General features: G+C 35.3%; 1 protein-coding gene across 4 annotated transcripts in view; it reads left to right on the forward strand.

Annotated features, from left to right (window-relative positions):
* The window catches only part of EFR3A (EFR3 homolog A), a 96,151-nt gene that overhangs the window by 31,884 nt on the left and 43,002 nt on the right, over window positions 1-21,265 (forward strand). For 3 of the 4 annotated variants that reach the window (XM_019931989.3, XM_019931993.3, XM_019931990.3), the window contains exons 2-8: window positions 2,752-2,828; window positions 5,032-5,159; window positions 6,396-6,546; window positions 11,166-11,287; window positions 16,091-16,240; window positions 17,977-18,114; window positions 20,389-20,467. In XM_019931989.3, the coding sequence (XP_019787548.1) occupies window positions 2,752-2,828; window positions 5,032-5,159; window positions 6,396-6,546; window positions 11,166-11,287; window positions 16,091-16,240; window positions 17,977-18,114; window positions 20,389-20,467 (845 nt within the window). Of the gene's footprint in view, window positions 1-2,751; window positions 2,900-5,031; window positions 5,160-6,395; window positions 6,547-11,165; window positions 11,288-16,090; window positions 16,241-17,976; window positions 18,115-20,388; window positions 20,468-21,265 lie in introns of those variants that run through there. The other variant, XM_019931991.2, reaches the window with a different exon arrangement.

The following is a 21,265-nucleotide window of genomic DNA, read 5'->3' on the forward strand; positions in this document are numbered from 1 at the left end:
TAGCACCTCAGAGAGCTGCCGTAGGAGTACATGAATGATGCTGTAAAGTACTTAGTGTAGCGCTGCACACATCACATTCAGAAAACAGCAGTTACCCCACTGGTTCTCCTCTTGTTATTGAAGGCTTGTTGTGAACCACATGTAAAATTTGTTGGAGTTTTAGATGATTGATTCTCAGCAAAGGTTGTCACGTTGCTGGCAATACTATCTCAAGGGCCCTCAAGCACCTCTGCTTACCCCGATTATAAGTACTTACAGCGTTACTAGTAATAACTGCCATTTTATTGAATGCTTACTGTGTATTACACCCTTAATAAGAACTTCACATATAGTTTTATTTCATTTTCCCAATAAATATGAAGAAGGCGTTATTACACCCATTTAACTGATAAGGAAATGTAGGTAAAATAAGAGAAGGTAACGTGCCTTCCTAGGTGGACAGTGAGAGACCTTGGGTTCACCACGGTCTGTGTGACCCCAGAGCCCCTGCCCTTTAACCCCATGCTACCTATGTCTTTTTACTCATCTGTCTCTTCCAGTACACCTAAGCTTCCTGAAAGTGGGAACTGGATATTATGTGTATTTCAAGTCCCCATTTTTTGGAAGCCTCTTTAAACTAAAAGCAGTGTATAATATCAGAAAGTATCAATGTGAGACATAATACCTTATTAAGAATTCTTTCTTACCTATTGAAAATTACATAATTTACCATTCTGACAGGAAACTTGAAGCTTTGGGACTTGTTTTTCAGTTCCATTCTCTCTTTGCCATAATAGCAATTTGAATTTACTATATTTGGCCTTGTGTTAGTGATAGCAGAGTATTCATACTAATCTTCTTACCAGGTTATAAGCTTCTTTCATCATTGCAGTTCCTAGCTCAGTGCCCTATATAAGTTAATCACTTGATACATATTTGATTTTAATTTATTTCAGTGTATTAATATTCATCTGAAGTATTTTTATATTAGGTATAGTTGACACAGAGATATGACTTTTGCTTACTTGGCTTTTACCCTTGTTTTTCTTTCTAGTAATCTAGCCTGTGTTTTGCTTTTGGACTTTAAAAAGAGTTCAGGTATTTTGGTGTTAGTCTGAAAAAAATTCCCTAATGGACTCTTTGGAATTTTTTCTTCTATTAAAGTAGAAAACATCCTGAACAATGTATAACATTTTACATTATCAGCATGTAGTGCCTATGTATATATTGCTGAATTATTCACTATTTTTTTTAATAACAAGTTTATGAACTTCTCAAGGGCAGGGATCTTGTCTCTTATACTTTCTTGTATCTGTGGCATCTAGCCACTGATGGTGGCTAGGGACATAGCAGGTGCAGATGAAATATTTGGATGTTGATTGATTTGACCACCAATATCTCTGGGTTTGTGGAAAGAGCATGAGGTTTCAGAGTTAGACATTGGATTCTCACCCAGCCATTGCTGTTGAGTAAGTTACTTGGTCAGTTCTGCTACAGTTTCCACTCTTGTAAAGTAGCAGTGATAATAATACCTAACAAATTTGCTGGAAATGTTAAATAATGTATGCACACTGCTTTATGATAACTAAAGATGCTGTACTTGTCTTAATTCTGTCTTGTTTTTATCAATATAATGGCTCCATTCTATGACAAATCTGGACTCAGTCTTATATGTTTTGGCCTGTTGGGCACTTAACTTGACGTGGTATATGACTGCATGCATGAGTCATGTATACTTCATGAGCAGAGTGAGGTCTGGAGAAGTTGTCTGTTGAATAACATTACTCAATAAGATAATAGAAGTCTGCTTAAGTCTGCGTTCTCTTAACTTCTAGCTTAAGTGTTCTCTCATACCATATTTTGGTTTCTAAATACATACAAGTACACACTTACACACAGACACACATACTCCAGTTTCATAAATCATGGGAAGAATTTTATAATGGCTCAAGACCAACATTCCCATTAAGTTATTAGTTTGTAGGACAGGAAAATGGATCCCTCCTACTTACATAGTTCTTTCCAGAGAGTTGATGTGCCTTACCCAAGGTCGTGTAGCCATTCAAGTGAAACAATTGGAATGAACCCAGGTCTTCTAATCCAAATCCTTGACCCTTTCCAAGATGCCAGCAACTGAAAATGTATAGAGCAGCCTTTGAGCATTTTTTGAAATTCCTGGACTTTCCCTTGATGTTGATTCTCCCTCACTCTTGTGGTTCCTTTGTATGATGCATCATATAGATACAGGTGTTAACTGTTTTCACCAGCTACACTAGGAGCGAACTGCCATTTTAAGACCATTGTAGCTGGAGCTGAGTGGATGGGGCTGGGCAGGAAAAGTGGGGGTGAGAGAGGTGGAGGTAGGGGTAGGGGCTGCAGAGAGTAGTAGGAAATGAGACCAGAAGGGAGGCAAGGTGGGGTACCAGTTGTGTATATGCTTTATAGGATGAATTGGGCAGGTTTTATGTGAATGTGCATGCATGTGTGTACACACACACATGCCCCAAAACATTTTGAACAGTTTGGTTTGAAACTTTGGAGTAATTAATTAGCATGTTCATTTTGACCTGGTGTCTTTGGGGAGGGGAGGAGAAATTTAACTTTTTCACTTCTTAAGTAATAATTGAATTTGCATGCCTTTTTCTATTTCTGGCTGTTTGAACTTTCCCCCTTTATTTTAAATAACCCATAAATATTCAGAAACTTGAATTTCTAGGTCAGTTTACAATACGATTAATCTCTGTACTTTGTGATTTTATTCTTTTTGAACAGGAGTGTGTTGCTGCTGTTCAGCTTTGCGTCCTCGCTACAAACGCCTGGTGGACAACATATTCCCTGAAGATCCAAAAGTAATTTGATCTACATCTACTGATCCTTCTCTTTGCTGACCCATCCTTCCCCCCTGCTGACCTCCCTAAAGGTTTCCCTAATTTCATTTCTCTACTTTTACTCCCAAATCTCATCATGTACACTACTATTTTTATACTACTGTTTTTTTTTAACCTTTAAATGATCCATGCTTGCTTGTCTGACTTTCAGATTCTTTTCTTAGATTAAAGCATAAATTCAGAATGATGGACGGATGATGTTCTTTAGTCTGTATAGTTCCTAAATTCAAGTAATACTCACTTACCAAAAATTTATGAACTAGTGTGAGATCATTTGTATGAAATGCCAAAAGAACACAACTGTGAATACAGACTTGGTCTTCTGCTCTCGCCAAGCTCCTAGACAAGTAAATTGGCAATTACAATATTGTGTGAAAGAATATGTTGTGATAGAGAAATAAGTACAGGGTACTGCTGGAGTAGGTAGGAATGATATCTAATCTGGGCTTGGGAGAAGAAAGGCCTGAAGGAAATGAAATCTAGGCTAAGATCCAAAGAATAAATAGGGTTGGCCACACAATTTTCAGAAGAGAATTGAGAAGTAAAGGGAGAATATTCCAGGCAGAGTTTGTTCTCTTTTTACTTAAGTGCTTTTTAATTTTTTATAAAAGTTACTTTATTGTGGAAGACGACTGGTTTCAAAGCAGTTGTCTTTGATTGATTTTGTTTGACACTATCTTAAATTTTCCAAGACTCCTTTAGTCTAGTGTTAAATGGATAGGGACAAAAAAGTGTTACATGGGTTTGACTTCCAGAAGTTGCTTTATTTTAAAATGTAGCCAACCCTAGAAACCTTTTGGTTATCTTGATATTAATTTATGAGATACACCTCATTTTTAATCAAATCTGATTTAAATATTCAGCAATTTGTAGGAGGCCTATCAATTAAATATTTTGGCTGCGAGATATCCTGGATAATTTATGGCATATAAATAACTCTAAGATATGGTACCTGCCTTTAAGAAGCTTTCCATCCATTTGACTGCTATAAAGCGAAAGCATACTAAATATTAAATCACAATGCATAAATCAGTAAGAAAAATGTTAAGTAAAACAGGTGGTAAAGTTTCTGCCTTTATATCAGGGAGGTATCACATGGGTTGGCAATCTCTGTGAAGCATTCTCAGAAGAAATGTAATTTGCTGAACTCTGAAGGATGTACACCATCTGGAGAAGCAGAGATTAGTCTCTTTGTTGCCGGCAAGAGAAAAATCATGGTAAAGTAAGAGATACCTTTGCGAACAAGAGCCTTCAAATGAAGGTGCCTATAGCCTAATTGAAGTGTAATGAGTGATAATTGTACACAATTCCCGATTGGAAGTTTCAGAAGTATCATTTAATAGACAGAATATTCAGATCATTTCCTTAAGGAATCTGGAACATACGATTACTGAAGATAGGTGGAGCGCAGATTAGGGAGGAATGTGAATGACAGACAAGGCACCTGCTTTATCCCCTGTAACTTACAGGCAGTGAGGGAGCTTTGAACACTTTTGATCATGGGAGTGGTGGCAGGTAAATTAGAGAATGGTTACAGAAAGAATCTTTATTTTTGCCCAGTATTTAGATAAGATTTACTTAAATAGCAATCTGTAAAATAAGGTTTAAGGAAAAGGAAAGATTTACATGAACCTTGCATACATATGGCAACCATAAACCCAATTGACTACATTTCTTATTTTTAATTTATTAAACGAACAAATCTTGTGGTATATCCAAAACACGTCCAACAGTAGATACCGAGAGTGCAGAGGTCGACATGTCATAGTCTCTGCCTTCAAAGAGTGCTCTAATGAGGGGAACAAATAACCAAACCTTTTCTTATATTCTTATATAGAATAAAATATATTCTATTCCTTACATACTATATGCAGTTAATTGAGCTATTTTTCTGTAAAGGAAGGTGTTAGAATAATCCATTGCTTGTGAAGCATATTTAAATGCTTTTCCTAAATGGGGCATTTATTTAACTTTTTGAAAATTCTACATATCCAGAATGGTGATTAGCTCTTAAGAGGCTATATCCAGGAAGGTTCAGCATAAATATGGATTAATTACCAATCCAAAAAGGGGAAATGTGAAGCAGGCAACACTTAGAAATACAAAAAATAAGCATGAAAATATAAATATAACCTATTTCACTTTTTTTTATTTTTATTTTTAGGATGGCCTTGTTAAAGCTGATATGGAGAAATTGACATTTTATGCTGTGTCTGCTCCAGAGAAACTGGATCGAATTGGTTCTTACCTGGCAGAAAGGTTGAGCAGGGATGTTGTCAGACATCGTTCTGGGTAAGGAAACTAGTTGCTGCTAATATAGTATCTTTGGAAAATTCTTCCTAGGCTAAATCATCCTATAAATTATTTTGCCATCTAGTCAGGGAAAGATAACATATGGAGAATAAAACATTGTAATATCATATAAGGAAATGTGTAATACCGAATAGATGCTGTAGCTTTTATTACTTTCCTGGTGGTCAGGTTTAAGAATAAACTCATGTTACTTAACAGAGTTGTTTAAGTATCCATTAATTTTTAAGACTTCCCTAATGGAAATAGTAGAAATTGATTCCCTTAGTCTGTCAGCGCAGTACTGTAATTTAAAAATCAGTCTCAAAATTGAAAACTATCAGAAATTCTGTTAACGAACTGATTTTTATCACAGCTCCAGTTTTACCTGTCAGAGGAGCAATAAAAGAGAGCTATGCTAGGCTTAAGGTTCAGAATATGTAAGCATGCTGATTGGACCTGTGCTAGCTATACATCTGCCTATAAATAAAGGTCTGCCATCTTAATCCATTCTCTGTGCTTGAACAGCAGTAACTTTGCAATTTGGTTTATAAATACTTTTCCATATTGTCATTTTATGATACTAGTTTCTTAGAGTATTCCTTTCTCCAAGTGCTCTACTGGCTTTCTCTACTTCTGCATTGTTACCATTTAGAGCATTTGATACAAATGTGAGTCTTGATACAAGTAGTTTTTATAGTTGACTGTTCAAGCAAAGTTATGTGAAGTCTGAATTTTAATTTTTAGTACAAGCTTTAAAATCTGATGAATTATATGGTAAAATGTATGATACCTTTCCTTATAATATTGCTGATACTGTTTTATATACTCATTTACAAATACAAATAGATTGTGTTAGAAATTTAGGCTCATTTCTTATAATAACTTTTGGGTTGGATGCAAAGAAATGTGGTTAAAAGCCTGGAAAATGGAGAATATTTGTGTTTACAAAAAAATTCACATGAAGGTAATGTTAAAGAAGCTCTGGGAGAGTTTTTGGTGAGCAGGAGAAAATGGGATAGTACAGTATAGTTTCTGTATACTTCCACATGAGGATTATTTTATAATCTCAAGATCATTTGTGTTGTGTGAAGATTAGGATCTCACTTAGAAGCTGCTAAATCTGCCTTTCTGTGCTCTGTGCATTTAAGTAAACTTATTTTAATTATCCCTGTGAAAGCGATTAGGAGAATTAAGAGAGCTAGAGATGTGTTGACATTATTTTTCTCTTATATTTAGGTATGTTTTAATTGCTATGGAGGCATTGGACCAACTTCTTATGGCCTGCCATTCTCAAAGCATCAAGCCATTTGTAGAAAGCTTTCTTCATATGGTAGCAAAGCTGCTGGAATCAGGGGAACCAAAGCTTCAAGTTCTTGGAACAAATTCTGTGAGTAAAACTATTCTCTAATTTTAAGTATAATTAGCATAACTTGGATTAACTCTTTTTAGAGTGTCTGTCTGGTAGAAGCAGATGCTCTGGTCAGGGCATTTGGACAACCAGTACAGTGGTAGATGATTAGAACATTTTGTCTCTAGTTTTTATTGTTGCTGCTTTTGAAATCTGGGATGTTAACCAATCATAAGGAACAACAGAAACTCAGTTGGCCATAAATGGAAGGCTTTTCTTTTCCCCCATGCCTTCTTACACTACTTCTGAACTATTTCTGCTAACAGCATTCATTTTCTTTTATCCGGAACCATAGTTTGTTAAACATGTGTGGGGTTGGGGAAGGCATATCTAATAAAGAAAATAAAATACAGTGATAACCTTTCTCCTCTTGTCTTTAGTTTCATTGTATAACCTTCAGTCTTTCAGTTCCAACTTCATCTCTGAGGAAGCTTTCAGGCATTCAACCAATCTATATGTTCCCATCCAGATTTTTATCAACAAATAACAGAGTCATATACTACCTGCTATTGTTTATAGATAACTGTTTTGTGGTTAGGAAGTGTAGGGGGTGACTGACAGCATGGATTCTAGGGTTCGACTGCCTTTCTTTGAATTATGCCTGTGACACTTTCTAGCTGTGTATCTTGGGCAAGTTATTTAACCTCTCCTTGCCTTAGTTTTTCATCTGTGAAATGAAGATAATAATAGTACCGATCTTGGTACTCCTGTTGTGTGATATGAGTTAATACAAATAAAGTTCTTAGAGCAGTGTTTGGCACTGTTAGTTATTGTTGGTAGTAATATAATGTTTTTCTTTTTTTGAAGCAAGAGTATGTAAATAAAATCCTCATTAAAAAGCCCTTAATATGATTTTGTCCATTTGTTTCAGAGGGAAAATATTGGCTATTTCCAAGTGCAGTTAGGTGGTGTGACAGGCTCCATTTCTGGCAACACAGCTGCTTATGCTTCTCCTATTTCCTTTACATTTAGGTGAGGAAAGTTTAGGGGAAATTTTTAAAAAAATTTTATTGAAGTATAGTTATACTTCAATTTTATTGAAGTAATGTTGTGTTAATTTCTGCTGTACAGCAAAGGACTGAGTCATAGATACATATATATATATGTTCTTTTTCATATTCTTTTCCATTACGGTTTATCACAGGATATTGAATATAGTTCCCTGTGCTATACAGTAGGACCTTGTTGTTTATCCATCCTATATATTAGGGGAAGTGTTTTAATGGTTGTGGGGGAAGGAGTTTCAGTGTAAATCTCCAGACGTTTCTTCACTTCAAGCCAGCAATGCCATTAGAATTCCTTTAATGACTCATTTGGGAAAAAGACAAAATTCTCCAGTTACCTACTTTGACTTGAATGAATTGTATTAAATGAAATGCTGTATTATCTTGGCCAGCATTATTTATATCGTATTCCCTGGAAGTCTGATTTTAATTCCTTAGCGGTGCTAAGCTGTCAAACGTGACTGGTACTGATTTAGTCCCTTTGTATTTATTAGTGGTCTTTGTACATTTTATTTTAATTTGTTGACATTTGCCACTTTGTGCTGATGCTGACTCAGTATAACAGTACAGGATTTATTCAGGTTTTCCTTTGTTTTAGAAATTGTGCTAGGTACTTTGTGTTTTTACCCTTTTTTAAAATTGTGAGCTATTTCAAATATAGAAAAGTATAGAGAATAACACAGCATACCCGCATAAACACAGATTCAGGCAAGAAAATTGTTAAGTAGTTAATATATCAATAAATGATAATACATAATTATTGTTATAAATAATAATACATAATAGCAATAAATGTTAACACTCTGCAACATTGGTTCATGTTTTTAAAAGCAATAATATAGTATATGTTAGATACTTCATATACATTATGTCATTTAATTCTCACAAAAAACCTTCAAGCTTAGAAGTATTATTCCCATTTTACAGATGAGGAATTGAAGCTAAATAACATGTCCAAAGACATAGTGAAATAATAGTGTTATATAACAGGGATTCAGTGCTAGGCCTTTCCTACTCCAAAGCTTGTGTTATATAAATACACTGTCATTTTTGTGGATTAAAATCTAGGAAAAGCAGAGGTTACTTTCCTTTTTTTCTTCCTCTTGTATTCAATTGATCCATCTCACTTTTCTGAAGCCTATTGCTAATCTTTACCTTTTCTTTAACTATTGTTGACAGTTGTCCATAGGGCCCAGTCATTTAAACCATTCACTACACTAAAGCAGTGATTCTCAACCTGGGACAGTTCTCCCCCCTCACTAACCCTCACTGGACGTTTGGCAGTGTCTGGAGACGTTTTTGATTTTTCACACCTGGGGTTGGGGGAGTCCTAGTGCCTTCTAGGATGCTGGGCGTGCTGCTAAACATGCTATACGTAATGCACAGGACAGTCCCCACGACAAAGTTTATTGGGTCGAAAATTTAATAGTGCTTACTGTGAGAAACTACATCTAAGATCACAATGCTGCTGCCTTTTGTTGTACCTTTTAAAACATATCTAGCTCTTCACTTAAATTTTTTTTTATTGGAGCATAATTGCTCTACAATGTTGTGTTAGTTTCTGCTGTACGACGAAGTGAATCAGCTATATGTATACATATATCCCCTCCCTCTTGGACCTCCCTCCCACTCCCACACCTATCTGGGTCATCACAGAGCACCGAGCTGAGAGGGGGAGAAAGTAGCAAGGCCTTGTGCTAACTTTTGTTTGGTTCTCATTTGAACTTCTCAACAGCCCTGTAAGTTAAATATTCCATTTCACGGGTCACATATTTTGTTAGTAAATCCAGGATCCAAATGCAGAGCCCTCTAACAGAATCCATTCCTGATCTCTGCGCCATACTGTCTCATTTTTTCCCACTCCTACGTATGATAAGAAGTCTATAATGATAATACCTTTCTTTTTATTGATTTTTCTTAGCACAGGGTGTATAGGTTTAGAATTTGTTAGAGAGCTCCCAGAGTTACAGGAATTAGAAGAGCTTTTCCATAAAATTGGGAAGGAAGATAATATTTTATGCACTTCCCTGGAACATAGCCGCACATGTTTTATCCTGTTCTTTATGCCAAAGGGTGATAGGAGACGCTTCTGTAAATGATCACTCAGACTGTACTTGAGTATTTGTGACTTTCAATAAGTAAAAAGGGAATAAAGTTTCTCCTAAAAAATTTCTAGAACAATTTAACATTTTAATGGCCAAATTTTAAAATTTCTGATTAATTTTTTTCTAATTTAATATGTGATTTTTGGTAGCAAGTTTGGAAAATGCAAGAAAATATGAAAGAGTAAACAAGTTAAAGATACCTGTAATTTCAGTATCCAGAAGTAGTCCTTTACTATTTTAATTTCTTTTTAAAATATATTTTAGAAAATGGGGAACATATTGTATATACACTTGTATGTGTTTTTATCATTCACATTTTTTGAGCATTTCCTGGTGTCATTCAAAGTTTCTTTTTATGAAAAATACAAATGTTTGGCTTAATATTTTCTGAAACTCTTCATATGGTCAGTGTGTAGTATGGGAATCTTGAAAATTGGAATCAAACCCCTGAACTGTAATGCCAGTTTCACCATTTACTCACAGTGTCATTTTGGGCAAGCAGTTTAACTTCTGAATTTCAGTGTTCCTGTCTGTAAAATGGGGATGATGACACATTCTTTACAGGATTGTAGGAATGATTAAATAAGAACTCACGTGAAAACACCTAGGACAGAATATGGTACAGAGTAGGTAATGAATGTCAGTTTCATCTCTACCAGGTGTGGTATTTGTGGTCTTTTTCTAGATAATATGAATCATGAAATTATAATTTAAAACAGATGACTTGGCTCTGGCTGAATTAATTTAAAATACTTTTAGTATCATAATTTTATTTTTTCAAATTTATTCTATGCTTACTTTAGTTTTGTTTCCAGGACAGCTTTAGGCTATTTTAGAAGTAATAAATTACTGAATAAATGAGAAAGCAAATAAGAAAAGAAGAGTACATATTAAGGAATCATATGGCTAGGCCTGTGACTCATGTAGGATATTTAAGATTTCCTAAACATATGGATCTCTCTCTCTTTTTAATCTTTAGAAAAGAGGTAGAATAAATTTTACCATCTCAGTATTTTTTCTTCTATATTGAGTTGGTTTCCTTCAGTTTAGGGCCCTTTTTTCTTGTCCCGTCTCATTTGTATAAATATTATTCATTCATGTGTTATGTAACAACTGTCAAGATTTCCTACCCGAGATTTAAGAAATAAAATTCCCTGAAGGTTTGGGCCTGACTGAGGTTGTCATGGAAACACCATCAGCATCCAGGAAATGCAGAAGGGCTTTAGAATGAGAGCTCTTGGGAGAGTGGGCTCACTCAAAAGAGACTGCATCACAAAGTTATATTTGATGTTCATAACGCTATATCCTTGATTAGGTAAAGTTCATTATCAAAAACTTCCTTTCGTATATATGTGGCATTTATGATATTTCATATTTCGTTTGCTTTTTACTTGGATATTTCTTGTCGATGTAACAAATAATGAATGAAAGTAAATGTGTTTGTTCCACACTGTCAAAAAGGTGATAATACATCTTATTATTTTTTTAGTTTGTCAAATTTGCAAATATTGAAGAAGACACACCGTCCTATCATAGACGTTACGATTTTTTTGTATCTCGCTTCAGTGCCATGTGTCACTCCTGTGATAGTGATCCAGAAACACGAACAGAGTATGTATTGTTTTATGGTTTATAGTCTTGGAGTTATTTATTGATGAATATTGTGTTTATATATTACATAATGATCACCAAAGGAGATGGGAAAATATATGCTTTATTCCTGAGGTACAAATTTCGTTGCTGTTAGAAGAACTGACTAGAGCAGCAAAATTGAGAGTGGTTTCCTAACTCGGTCAGAATAAAATGCAGAGTCTTTACTGTAACCCAGAATGCCCTTTAATGCTTACCATACCCCAGTGTTAGATCCTGTCGTTTCTTCTTCCTTTCACTCTGATCTAGTACATGGGTCTCCTCGCTTGCTTGAATACATGAGGCGCACTTCTCCCCAGGGCCTTTGGACGGAGTGGTCTTTCGGCCTTACCTCACTTTGTTCAGATTTCTGCTCAGATGTCACCTTATCATGAGAATCCTCCCTCAGCCACCTTTTATTTATTAATATCAACCCTCCCAGTTAAGCTTTATCTTCTCATATCTTGTCTGTTGTCTCTCCTCTATGGAAGATGAACTCCAGGAGGGCAAGGGTTTTGTTTTGAGGACTGCTGTATCACTAGTACTTTGAATATTGCTGAGCACATTACCGGCTCTCAGTAAGCACTTTTTGAATGAGTACATACATAAATTGAATGAATGAATGACTGTATGTTACGGGATCATTGTCTGACTGAGGTTGTCATGACAACTGATTTGGGCATTTTTAAACATTTCTTCTAGATACATCTTAGTAATAATCTAGAATCAAATACTTATCTGCAAACACAATCGATAGATTGACATGTATATGAAAATTAAAAATTAAATTCAAAATGACCCTGGTAAATGTAGTTTGAGCTTTACCATAATACACCTAAAAAGAAAGAAACTAACGCAAATTCAGAGTGTTGTCATGAGCAGTCAATAGTCAAGATTGAGCATGTTTTGTGATTTTTACTTTTCTTTTAAAATAAAGGAATATACAGAAAGGTAACTAGTTAGCTTTAAGTATGCAAGCTACAGTGTTGCTTTACACAAACAAAAACAAGTGTAAAAGTTACTTAACTTGGAGAAAGAAAGCTGAGCGGTAATTTAATAGTTTTCAGATAAAAGAATTATTTCTGTCTGAGATGCTGTTAGTATAATTTTTCCTTGGTATACTATAGGCCATTTAGGATCCTGATGTTATTCCTTTATTACGGGTGTAAAGCCTTATAGAAAAATAGAGATAACTATAACTATCTTATAATAATAAATTTCCTGTTTCTCCCAATCACTGCTAAAGTCTCTTTTTCTCCCTAAAGGATATTCAAAAAATGTTTTATAAAACTGTTCCCTGTTCTCAGAAGCTGGTATTAACTTGTTAATGGGGCAAAAAGGTATAAAAATTAGCTAAATAAAATGGCACGTTTTGTTCAAAGTTGTAACAATTTTGTTTTCTTTTAAAATACAGAAAATAATCCAGAAGATAGGGGGTTTTTTTTTGTTTGTTTAGTTTGTTCACGTAGGCATTTCCCAATTTTTGGTTGAGGTGGTGAATTTCACATATAAACCAATGTAGGTGAAAAGTGTTTATGATGTTATAGTACCGATGAAAGGATGCATTTTAAAAATTCAAAACTTTTACATAGGTATCTGATTTTTAGGTTTTAGCGCCCCCTAGTGAAAAATCTTGTCTTTTGAACACGTATTTTTGTAACATTTTTCAACTTACAAAAAAGAAACTTGAAATTTTCTGTACACAAATGAAAGGTGGTACTTTGTCTTAATTCTTTATTATATAACATTTGATATTCCAAAATAACACTTCATTTGAATCACTGTGAAACAAATGAGTAAACTAAAATGCTTTAAGATACTTAGAGGGCTTGATTTTTTTTTTCGGCTTCGTTTTTAGTAAAAGCCCTTTTGGTTTTCTTCAGGACTATTTATATTCCTTCTTAGGTTCTAACTTAGATAATTATTATAAATCCCTCTTTTTAGCAATACACTGTCAAATAAAACTTAGGGGGCATGGCCAGTAGGAAATGGGGCTGATAACTGTTAAGATTTTCTTAAAATATTTGACTTGCAAATACTACCTTTGTAGTAATGTTAGGCTTGCCCACTTGTGATAGCTGCAGAAGAGATTTTCAAGACTTCTTTTTGTTGTAGAAAGCAGCATGAATAAGACACAGCTTTGTAAAAGGCAAGATTTGTCTCCTAGTTCACTTTCTCACCTGTTCAGTGTCATGTTACCGCCGTATCCCATGCTCCACCTGCTACTACTGAATGTCTGCATTACTTCCCGATGGGTTTCTACGCAGTATCACCCCCTTCCCCACATCTTCCATTCTCTAACCCTATTCGCAGCTTTTGGAAACAGTGCTGGGTAAGCTGAGTAAACTTCTAATGGTGACTATTTCAGGTAGTAACAAAAAAGGAGGGTAAATAACAATCAAATTTGGCCAGAATGAAGGTGTTTCGGGGCAGAGGGGCTACCGTGTTAGCTCTTCTCACGAGATTGTTCTTCCCCAGATTTTATATACTGTTTTCTAGTTACCTTTCTTCTCATCCTTGAACTGATAGATTTTATTTTTAAAGAAGAATGAGGAAGAGCTTGAGGAAGTTGAGGGCTGTGAATTGGGAAGGGAGGATAAGGCAGCATTCTCTCACAGTATGGATAAATATGGATAAATTTTAAGTCCCATATGCACACAGTAATGTATATACATCAGGACACACGGATGTATATGTGTATATGTATACGGCTCAGGTTATCGGCACTGCATTTTGATAGTTCTCCTTTGTCATACCTTTTAAGGAACCAGCCTCGTCTTCCATCTAGGTGGACTAAGGGAGGTGAGAGGTTCTCAGGGAGAAAAGTGCATGAAAAGTCTGCAGATGAATTAAGGGTGTTCAGGAACAGTGAGATCCTGTTCTCACTCAGCTGCTGAGACTTCTAGGCAAGAAATGGGAGAGAATCTGGTCCACGTTGGTTTGAATTATTATCATCCACTTAGGAAAACCTTTTTTTAAAAAATTTTACTGAAGTGTAGTTGATTTACAATGTTGTGTTAATTTCTACTGTACAGCCAAGTGATTCAGTTATACATACATTTTTTAATACTCCTTTCCATCATGGTTTATCACAGGATATTGAATAAAGTTCCCTGTGCTATACAGTAGCACATTGTTTATCCATTCTGTATATAATAGTTTGCATCTGTTAATCCCAAACTCCCCATCCATCCCTCCCCACCCAGCTTGGCAACCACAAGTCTGTTCTGTATATCTGTGAGTCTGTTTCTGTTTCGTAGATAAGTTCATTTGTGTCGTATTTTAGATTCCACATATAAGTGACATCATATGGTATTTGTCTTTCTCTTTCTGACTTAGTTCACTTAGTATGATAATTAGGTCCATCCATGTTGCTGCAAATGCTATTATTTTATTCTTTTTTATGGCTGAGTAGAGTATTCCATGGTATGTATATACCACATCTTCTTTATCCATTCATCTGTCAGTGGGCATTTAGGCTGTTTCCATGTCTTGGCTACTGTAAATAGTGCTGCATTGAACATTAGGGTGCATATATCTTTTCAAATTATAGTCTTCTCCAGACACATGCCCAGAAGTGGGATTGCTGGATCATATGGCAGTTCTCTTTTTAGTGTTTTGAGGAGCTCCTATACTGTTCTCCGTAGTGGCTGTACCAATTTACATTCCCACCAACAGTGTAGGAGGGTTCTCTTTTCTCCACTGCCTCTCCACCATTTGTTATTTGTAGACTTTTTGATGATGCCCATTCTAACTGGTGTGAGGTGATACCTCATTGTACTTGTCATTTGCGTTTCTCTAATAATTAGTGATGTTGAGCATCTTTTCATGTGCCTGTTGGCCATCTGTATGTCTTCTTTGGAGAAATGTCTGTTTAGGTCTTCTGCCCGTTTTTTGATTGGGTTGTTTTTTCATTATTGAGTTGTATGAGCTGTTCGAATATTTTGGAAATTAAGCCCTTGTTAGTTGCATTATTTGCAGATATTTTCTCCCAGTCCGTAGGTTGTCTTTTTGTTTTGTTTATGGTTTCCTTTGCTGTGCAAAAGCTTGTAAGTTTGATTAGGTCCCATTTGTTTATTTTTGGTTTTGTTTCTATTGCCTTGGGAGACTGACCTAAGAAAACATTGGTACGATTTATGTCAGAGAATGTAGGAGAACCTAATTCCTTTGATTAAATTATTTTTTATTGAAAACTGATACAGAGAACATATGTCTATAAAAGTCTTTTTTAACTTTAAATGTTGATTGTAAAAAGATGGTATTAAAAGTAAACCTCGGGCTTCCCTGGTGGCACAGTGGTTAAGAATCCGCCTGCCAATGCAGGGGACACAGGTTTGAGCCCTGGTCCGGGAAGATCCCACATGCTGAGGAGCAACTAAGCCACAAGTGCTGAGCCTGCGCTCTAGAGCCCGCAAGCCACAAGTACTGAGCCCATGCACCTAGGGCATGTGCTCCACAGTAAGAGAAGCCACCGCAATGAGAAGCCCACGCACCACAATGAAGAGTAGCCCCCGCTCACCACAACTAGAGAAAGCCCGCATATAGCAATGAAGACCCAACACAGCCAAAAATAAATTTATTTATTAAAAAAAGTAAGCCTCTTTTGGAACTGCCATATCTCTGTCCATCTTAGATTTTTGAGATTTTTATTTCTTAGACTTATTGTATGTTATTTTTATTGTCTCGAGATAACTATTTATTTGACATCCATCCTCTTAGTTAAGTAAGCAGACTTGTTTAAATAGCTTTTTCTCATGACTCAGTTTTTTTTCTTCTTTTTTATAGAATCCGAATTGCTGGAATCAGAGGTATTCAAGGTGTGGTTCGCAAAACAGTTAATGATGAACTTCGGGCTACCATTTGGGAACCCCAGCATATGGATAAAATTGTTCCATCCCTGCTGTTTAACATGCAAAAGATAGAAGAGGTTGACAGGTATTGAATAAAGATGTTAGGGCTGGGGCTGTGTTACTTTAATATGTGTGTATGTGTGCTCGCTTGCTAGAGTAAGAACATTTGTCTTTAGTATTATGTATATAGTAGTCCCGTAAACTTGAGCAAGTTTAAATATGTATCCTTTCTGAAAAAATATCAGCTTCAGTCGTCAAATTAGACTGAACAGACAGATTTTGACTCAGACACTTAAGCTTTTATTTCTTTTAGAATGAATTTTCACTTTACTTTCTGCTTATTATTGGGCATCGACATTGCTATTTGAATTAATACTACTTAAAGCTGCCAAGTGTAAGAAATAGAGATTATAAACTGAACTTCTGTTATTCTTTAGAGATCCAGCATGCTTTTTCGTAGGGAGTTAGTACTAATCAAAATAATAATAATAATAATAGCAGCTACTATTCAATGTATATATATTTTTCAACAGAAGTACTAGGCTATTTATATCTTATTTATTCTTCTAAGATATTTTGGCATGGAATATTGTTTTGGGGTGTATGCTGATTTCTTCCCCCCACCCACCCCAGCAACCTGTTGAACTTAGAATTCTGTACTTTATTCTCTTTTTTCAAATGCCATAAGCATGCTTTCCTCCCAAATTTGTTGCCTTACACAGAGGTACTATGCAACCAAGTTTTAGAACCAGTATTCTCCAGTTTGGCTTATTATGCTGATCTCCCTGATCCTTGCAGTTTAAAGAGGGAAATCCAAATCAAATTTAAAAGATATTTGATTCTGTAGTTCTAAAATTTTAACTTAACTTGTAATTTTGATGATTATGTGTGCAATATCAAAAAAAAGGGGTCTAGAAGTGAAAAGGTGAAACTGGTTAACTCTGCAAGCGCTTATATGTTTATCAGAATTTATGGCAATTACAGCAAGTATTTATGCTAGATTCCTTAGATGTGATTGTCTCCAGCTTTGGAAACCTAAAATGTGAAACGATATATTTTAACACCTTGGGTATTTTTCCTGTTCTTGGCAATGTAGCTGAGGTTAGTTTTTCTGTCTAAAATATTTATTCTTCTAAAGGTACCTGGCTAGTTGAGAATTGACTCCCCATAATTATGGCTCTTGAGGTACAGGATTAGCATAAATAGGATACAGGAATGCTGATACCATTGGTTGCCAAATTTTAAGAAGTTGTGTTTTCTCATGGTTTTATCCCAATGCTACAGATACATGCTTTTTTGAAATTATTATTGCACATGAATACATTAATCTAAAATAAGGTTTTAAAATATGGACAAATAATGTCTATTGAAGACAGCTACTTATACAAATGTTCTAATTAGCTTTTAAATTTTAATTTTTTATTCAGACTGTGCCATAGTTTTTTACTTGATTTTATTTTTGCTCACTTACAGTTAAACTGGGTGATCTTTGGGCACCTTATTCTTACTAGGATTTTGCTATAAATGTAGCAAAGTTGTAGGACGTTAACAAAATAGCAACTACTGAGTATTTTGCCTTTAGAAAAGATATTCTATTAGTTAGAAACAAGTTATACAAGTGAATTTAGCTCTCCAAGTTTGAAAGATTATGTGATTAGCTTCAAGGTGTTGAGTTCATGAAGTAGAATTAAGCTCTAAAGTTATTTTGGGATAACAAGAAAATATCATTCTAATATTTCCGAGAAGTAAAAATCTGTTCTGTTTAACTGTCAGAACTAGTGTCAGAATTCTCGCATTCATTTGTTTGTCTTTATTTTTCAGTCGCATAGGCCCTCCTCCTTCTCCTTCAGCGGCTGACAAAGAAGAGAACCCCGCCATGCTGGCTGAAAACTGCTTCAGAGAACTGCTGGGCCGAGCGACTTTTGGGAACATGAATAATGCTGTGAGACCAGTGTTTGCGTAAGTAGTTGGTGTTTCCCTGCTTACTTGTGACTGTGCTGTGTTCCTTCTGTTGTAATTTACTTGCAGAGGACAAATACCCTTACCTGTGTGAGTGAGTTATTAATAGAGCCAGTGCAGCAATGTGGGAAGGGTACAGGATTGAGTCAGACAACATCCCTTTGAGCACTTGTTCAACCACTTCGCTAGATTTTCCCCCTTAAATAGGAAATACAATCATGTGCATCATTTCACTAGAGTTTTTATTCACACCTTGAAATGTATATATCCAGTAAAATATTAAAACAAACGAATGTCCAAGTATGATGTATCTTATTTTATTAACTTCTGGTCAGTTCCTCATATTCCCTGGCTTCTGTTTCTTGGCTTTCTTTTTGCCATGGCTGGACTGCCTTAGGTCGCATTCTCTTCTCTGACTAAATTTTATCTTATACCCAGTGACTGAGCAGAGCAGGAATATTAAATATCTCGTTGGTACTTATATGCTGCCTTCCAAGCAGAATACATTTGTGAGCCTTGAGTTTCTCCACATAGACGTTATCTCTCAAGCCTTGTAAACCCTCTGAGTTCTAACTCAGTTGTCAGATGATAGATTTATATAACAGTCTGTGTAATTTCTGGACATTTTTGCTAGTCTTTCTTTTGTTAATCATTTGCCTTGTCCTTTCCCCTTCCTGACTATAATAATGTCTTTATAGCATATATAAAGTAGTCAAAATGTAACATCCAGAATTCTTTATTTAGGGCAGATATTTGGGTTCAAAGTTGAGCTTTAGTTACAAGAATCTATAAACCGCAAAATTAAGCATCAGAGAAATATTATAGTGTTTTCAAAAGGATTCCCCCCACCCCACCCCCGACTGCTTCCACCACCAAAAAGTTGAGATTTACCGTTTAAAGACTCTGTGAGCTTATGAAAATGCTACTAAGAACTAATCAAATTATGTCAAATATAACTAAAGGCAGATTTATTTTTTCCAGACATGCTGATTTAGTATCAGAATTCCAACTTTTATCTTGTTAACCAAGAGGTAATCTCTAAGGCCTTAAAAATCTAGAGAGCTAGTCTAAAAGAAAGAAACTACCGAATTAACTATAATTGATTACTTGAGTAACTTGGAAGTGGGCCATATTCTTTTCTATATAGAACTTAGTGGACTTACCTCCTGATCATGTGTTAATTAATCTAATTAAATGTTAATTAAATAGTTAATTATATATTAGCTATTTAGTTAATTAGTTGGTTAAATATTAAATGCCCTCTGCAAGTAAGGTACCAGGTATTTTGGGGGAATATATACATGAATAAAACTGTCCTAATCCTTAAAAACTTGATTGATAATTGGCATTCCTAGTGGCTTTTTACCTTGTGTGTTCTGTGAATTTTAATTTTGAGCTCATATTCATTGTACCTTAGAACTTTGAGGCTTGGATTAATGGTGTGTACTCCATGAGAGGCTTTATTTTGCTTCTGCTGAAGGCATGGATGCAGTGTTATCCAGGCACCACTTTGAACTACATTCTTACCTTCAGTTTTTTTGAGCCACATAGACACTTGTGAACTCTGTCAACCAAGATGATACTTGTGAATTCTGTCAACCAAGATGAGAGCCTGGGTGCTAGGTGTATGGTTGAATTCTTCAGAGAGACTTTCATTTTTGTGATTCTTCTCAGAGCCAAGGCCAACACAGACAAGCTTTTTGACAGTCTTCTACAACATAGAACATTTCCCCAGATTCACTGAAGGTGTCGTCTTTTAAGGCTTGAATTGATGCATGTGTTTCTGATCTGATAGCCACCTTTCTTGGGTGGACCCTAAACTTTGTCTCCAGTCTCCTGTGTGTACAACCCTTTAAACCACTAGCTATCAGCTACCAGAGATCTGAAGATGTGCCTAAGACAACTGCTGGCTTCAATGTATGCTTACCTCTCCAGATTCTCACCTTCTTGTGGAGTCTGGACTGAGGGACTTTTCTTTCTTGCCAGCTCATGTTGGTATTGAAAAATCATATATATATGTGTATGTATGTATGTATGTATGTATGTATGTATGTATGTGTGTGTGTGTGTGTATGTATATATATATATTCTAGTCTTTTATTGTTACTGTTTTATGAAAGGATTTGGCAGTTGTTGTGGAAATGGAAACATTGACTTTCCTTTAGATAATATTATTTTGATTGGTAGGCTTTGCATATTGTTGAGGGTTCTAGAGGAGAAAGTGTAACAAAAATAAGGAATTCTTAAAGGAATTTTCTTACTGTTAATTTACAGGCATTTAGATCATCACAGACTATGGGATCCCAATGAATTTGCAGTTCACTGCTTTAAAGTTATAATGTATTCCATTCAGGTAAGGATTGGTTAACTGTTATATTTATATATAAGTAATTTTAGTTCTGTGTCGATAAGCATGTCCTCAGACAGAGATAGAGAACGATGTAGGAGATAAGACATGTTCTTAATTAGTTCTTTGTCTCATTTATCTTTATTTACCGCTTTTATTCTTATTTGCCAAGATGAAAAAATATCTAATTAAAAAGAACTAAATGATTTTATGATGACAATCTTTATGTGCATTTATTAAATACATTATTGAGCATTTATATTTTATGATAAACTGGTATTAGAATTGATATTTATAGTCTTTATGCATTGAGGCACCTGACGAGGCACTCTCATCTACTGCAGAGGACAGCCTGGGTTTTCTTAAAACTTGAACAGACCCAGTTAGCTCTTAATTCAAGTGGGATTTTAGGTCTTTATTTTTTAACACTATCTACATTTTTAATGCCCTAAAAAGTCATCATCAATTTAAAGGACATAAGGTAGTAAGAAGCAGTACAGCTTTTAGTATAGGTCATACCAGGATTTTCATCCTAGATGTGCTGTTTACTAGTTGCATAGAACTTGGGCAAATTATTTAGCCTCTCTGAGCTTCAATTTCCTCATTTCTGAGAAGGAAATGTTAATGAATTCATTGAATCGTTCATTTTTATATTAAGATAGAAGGTACCATTTATCAAGTGCTGGCTGTACCTCTAAATATGCTAGTAACCTTATGTATATGCTTTATCTCATTAATCCTCCTTATTTTATGAAGTAGATATTGTTATTATCCCCATTTTACGGATCAGAAAACTGACCTTTA

The sequence above is a fragment of the Tursiops truncatus genome, chromosome 17 (assembly GCF_011762595.2).
Source record: "Tursiops truncatus isolate mTurTru1 chromosome 17, mTurTru1.mat.Y, whole genome shotgun sequence".
NCBI classification, from domain to species: domain Eukaryota; kingdom Metazoa; phylum Chordata; class Mammalia; order Artiodactyla; family Delphinidae; genus Tursiops; species Tursiops truncatus.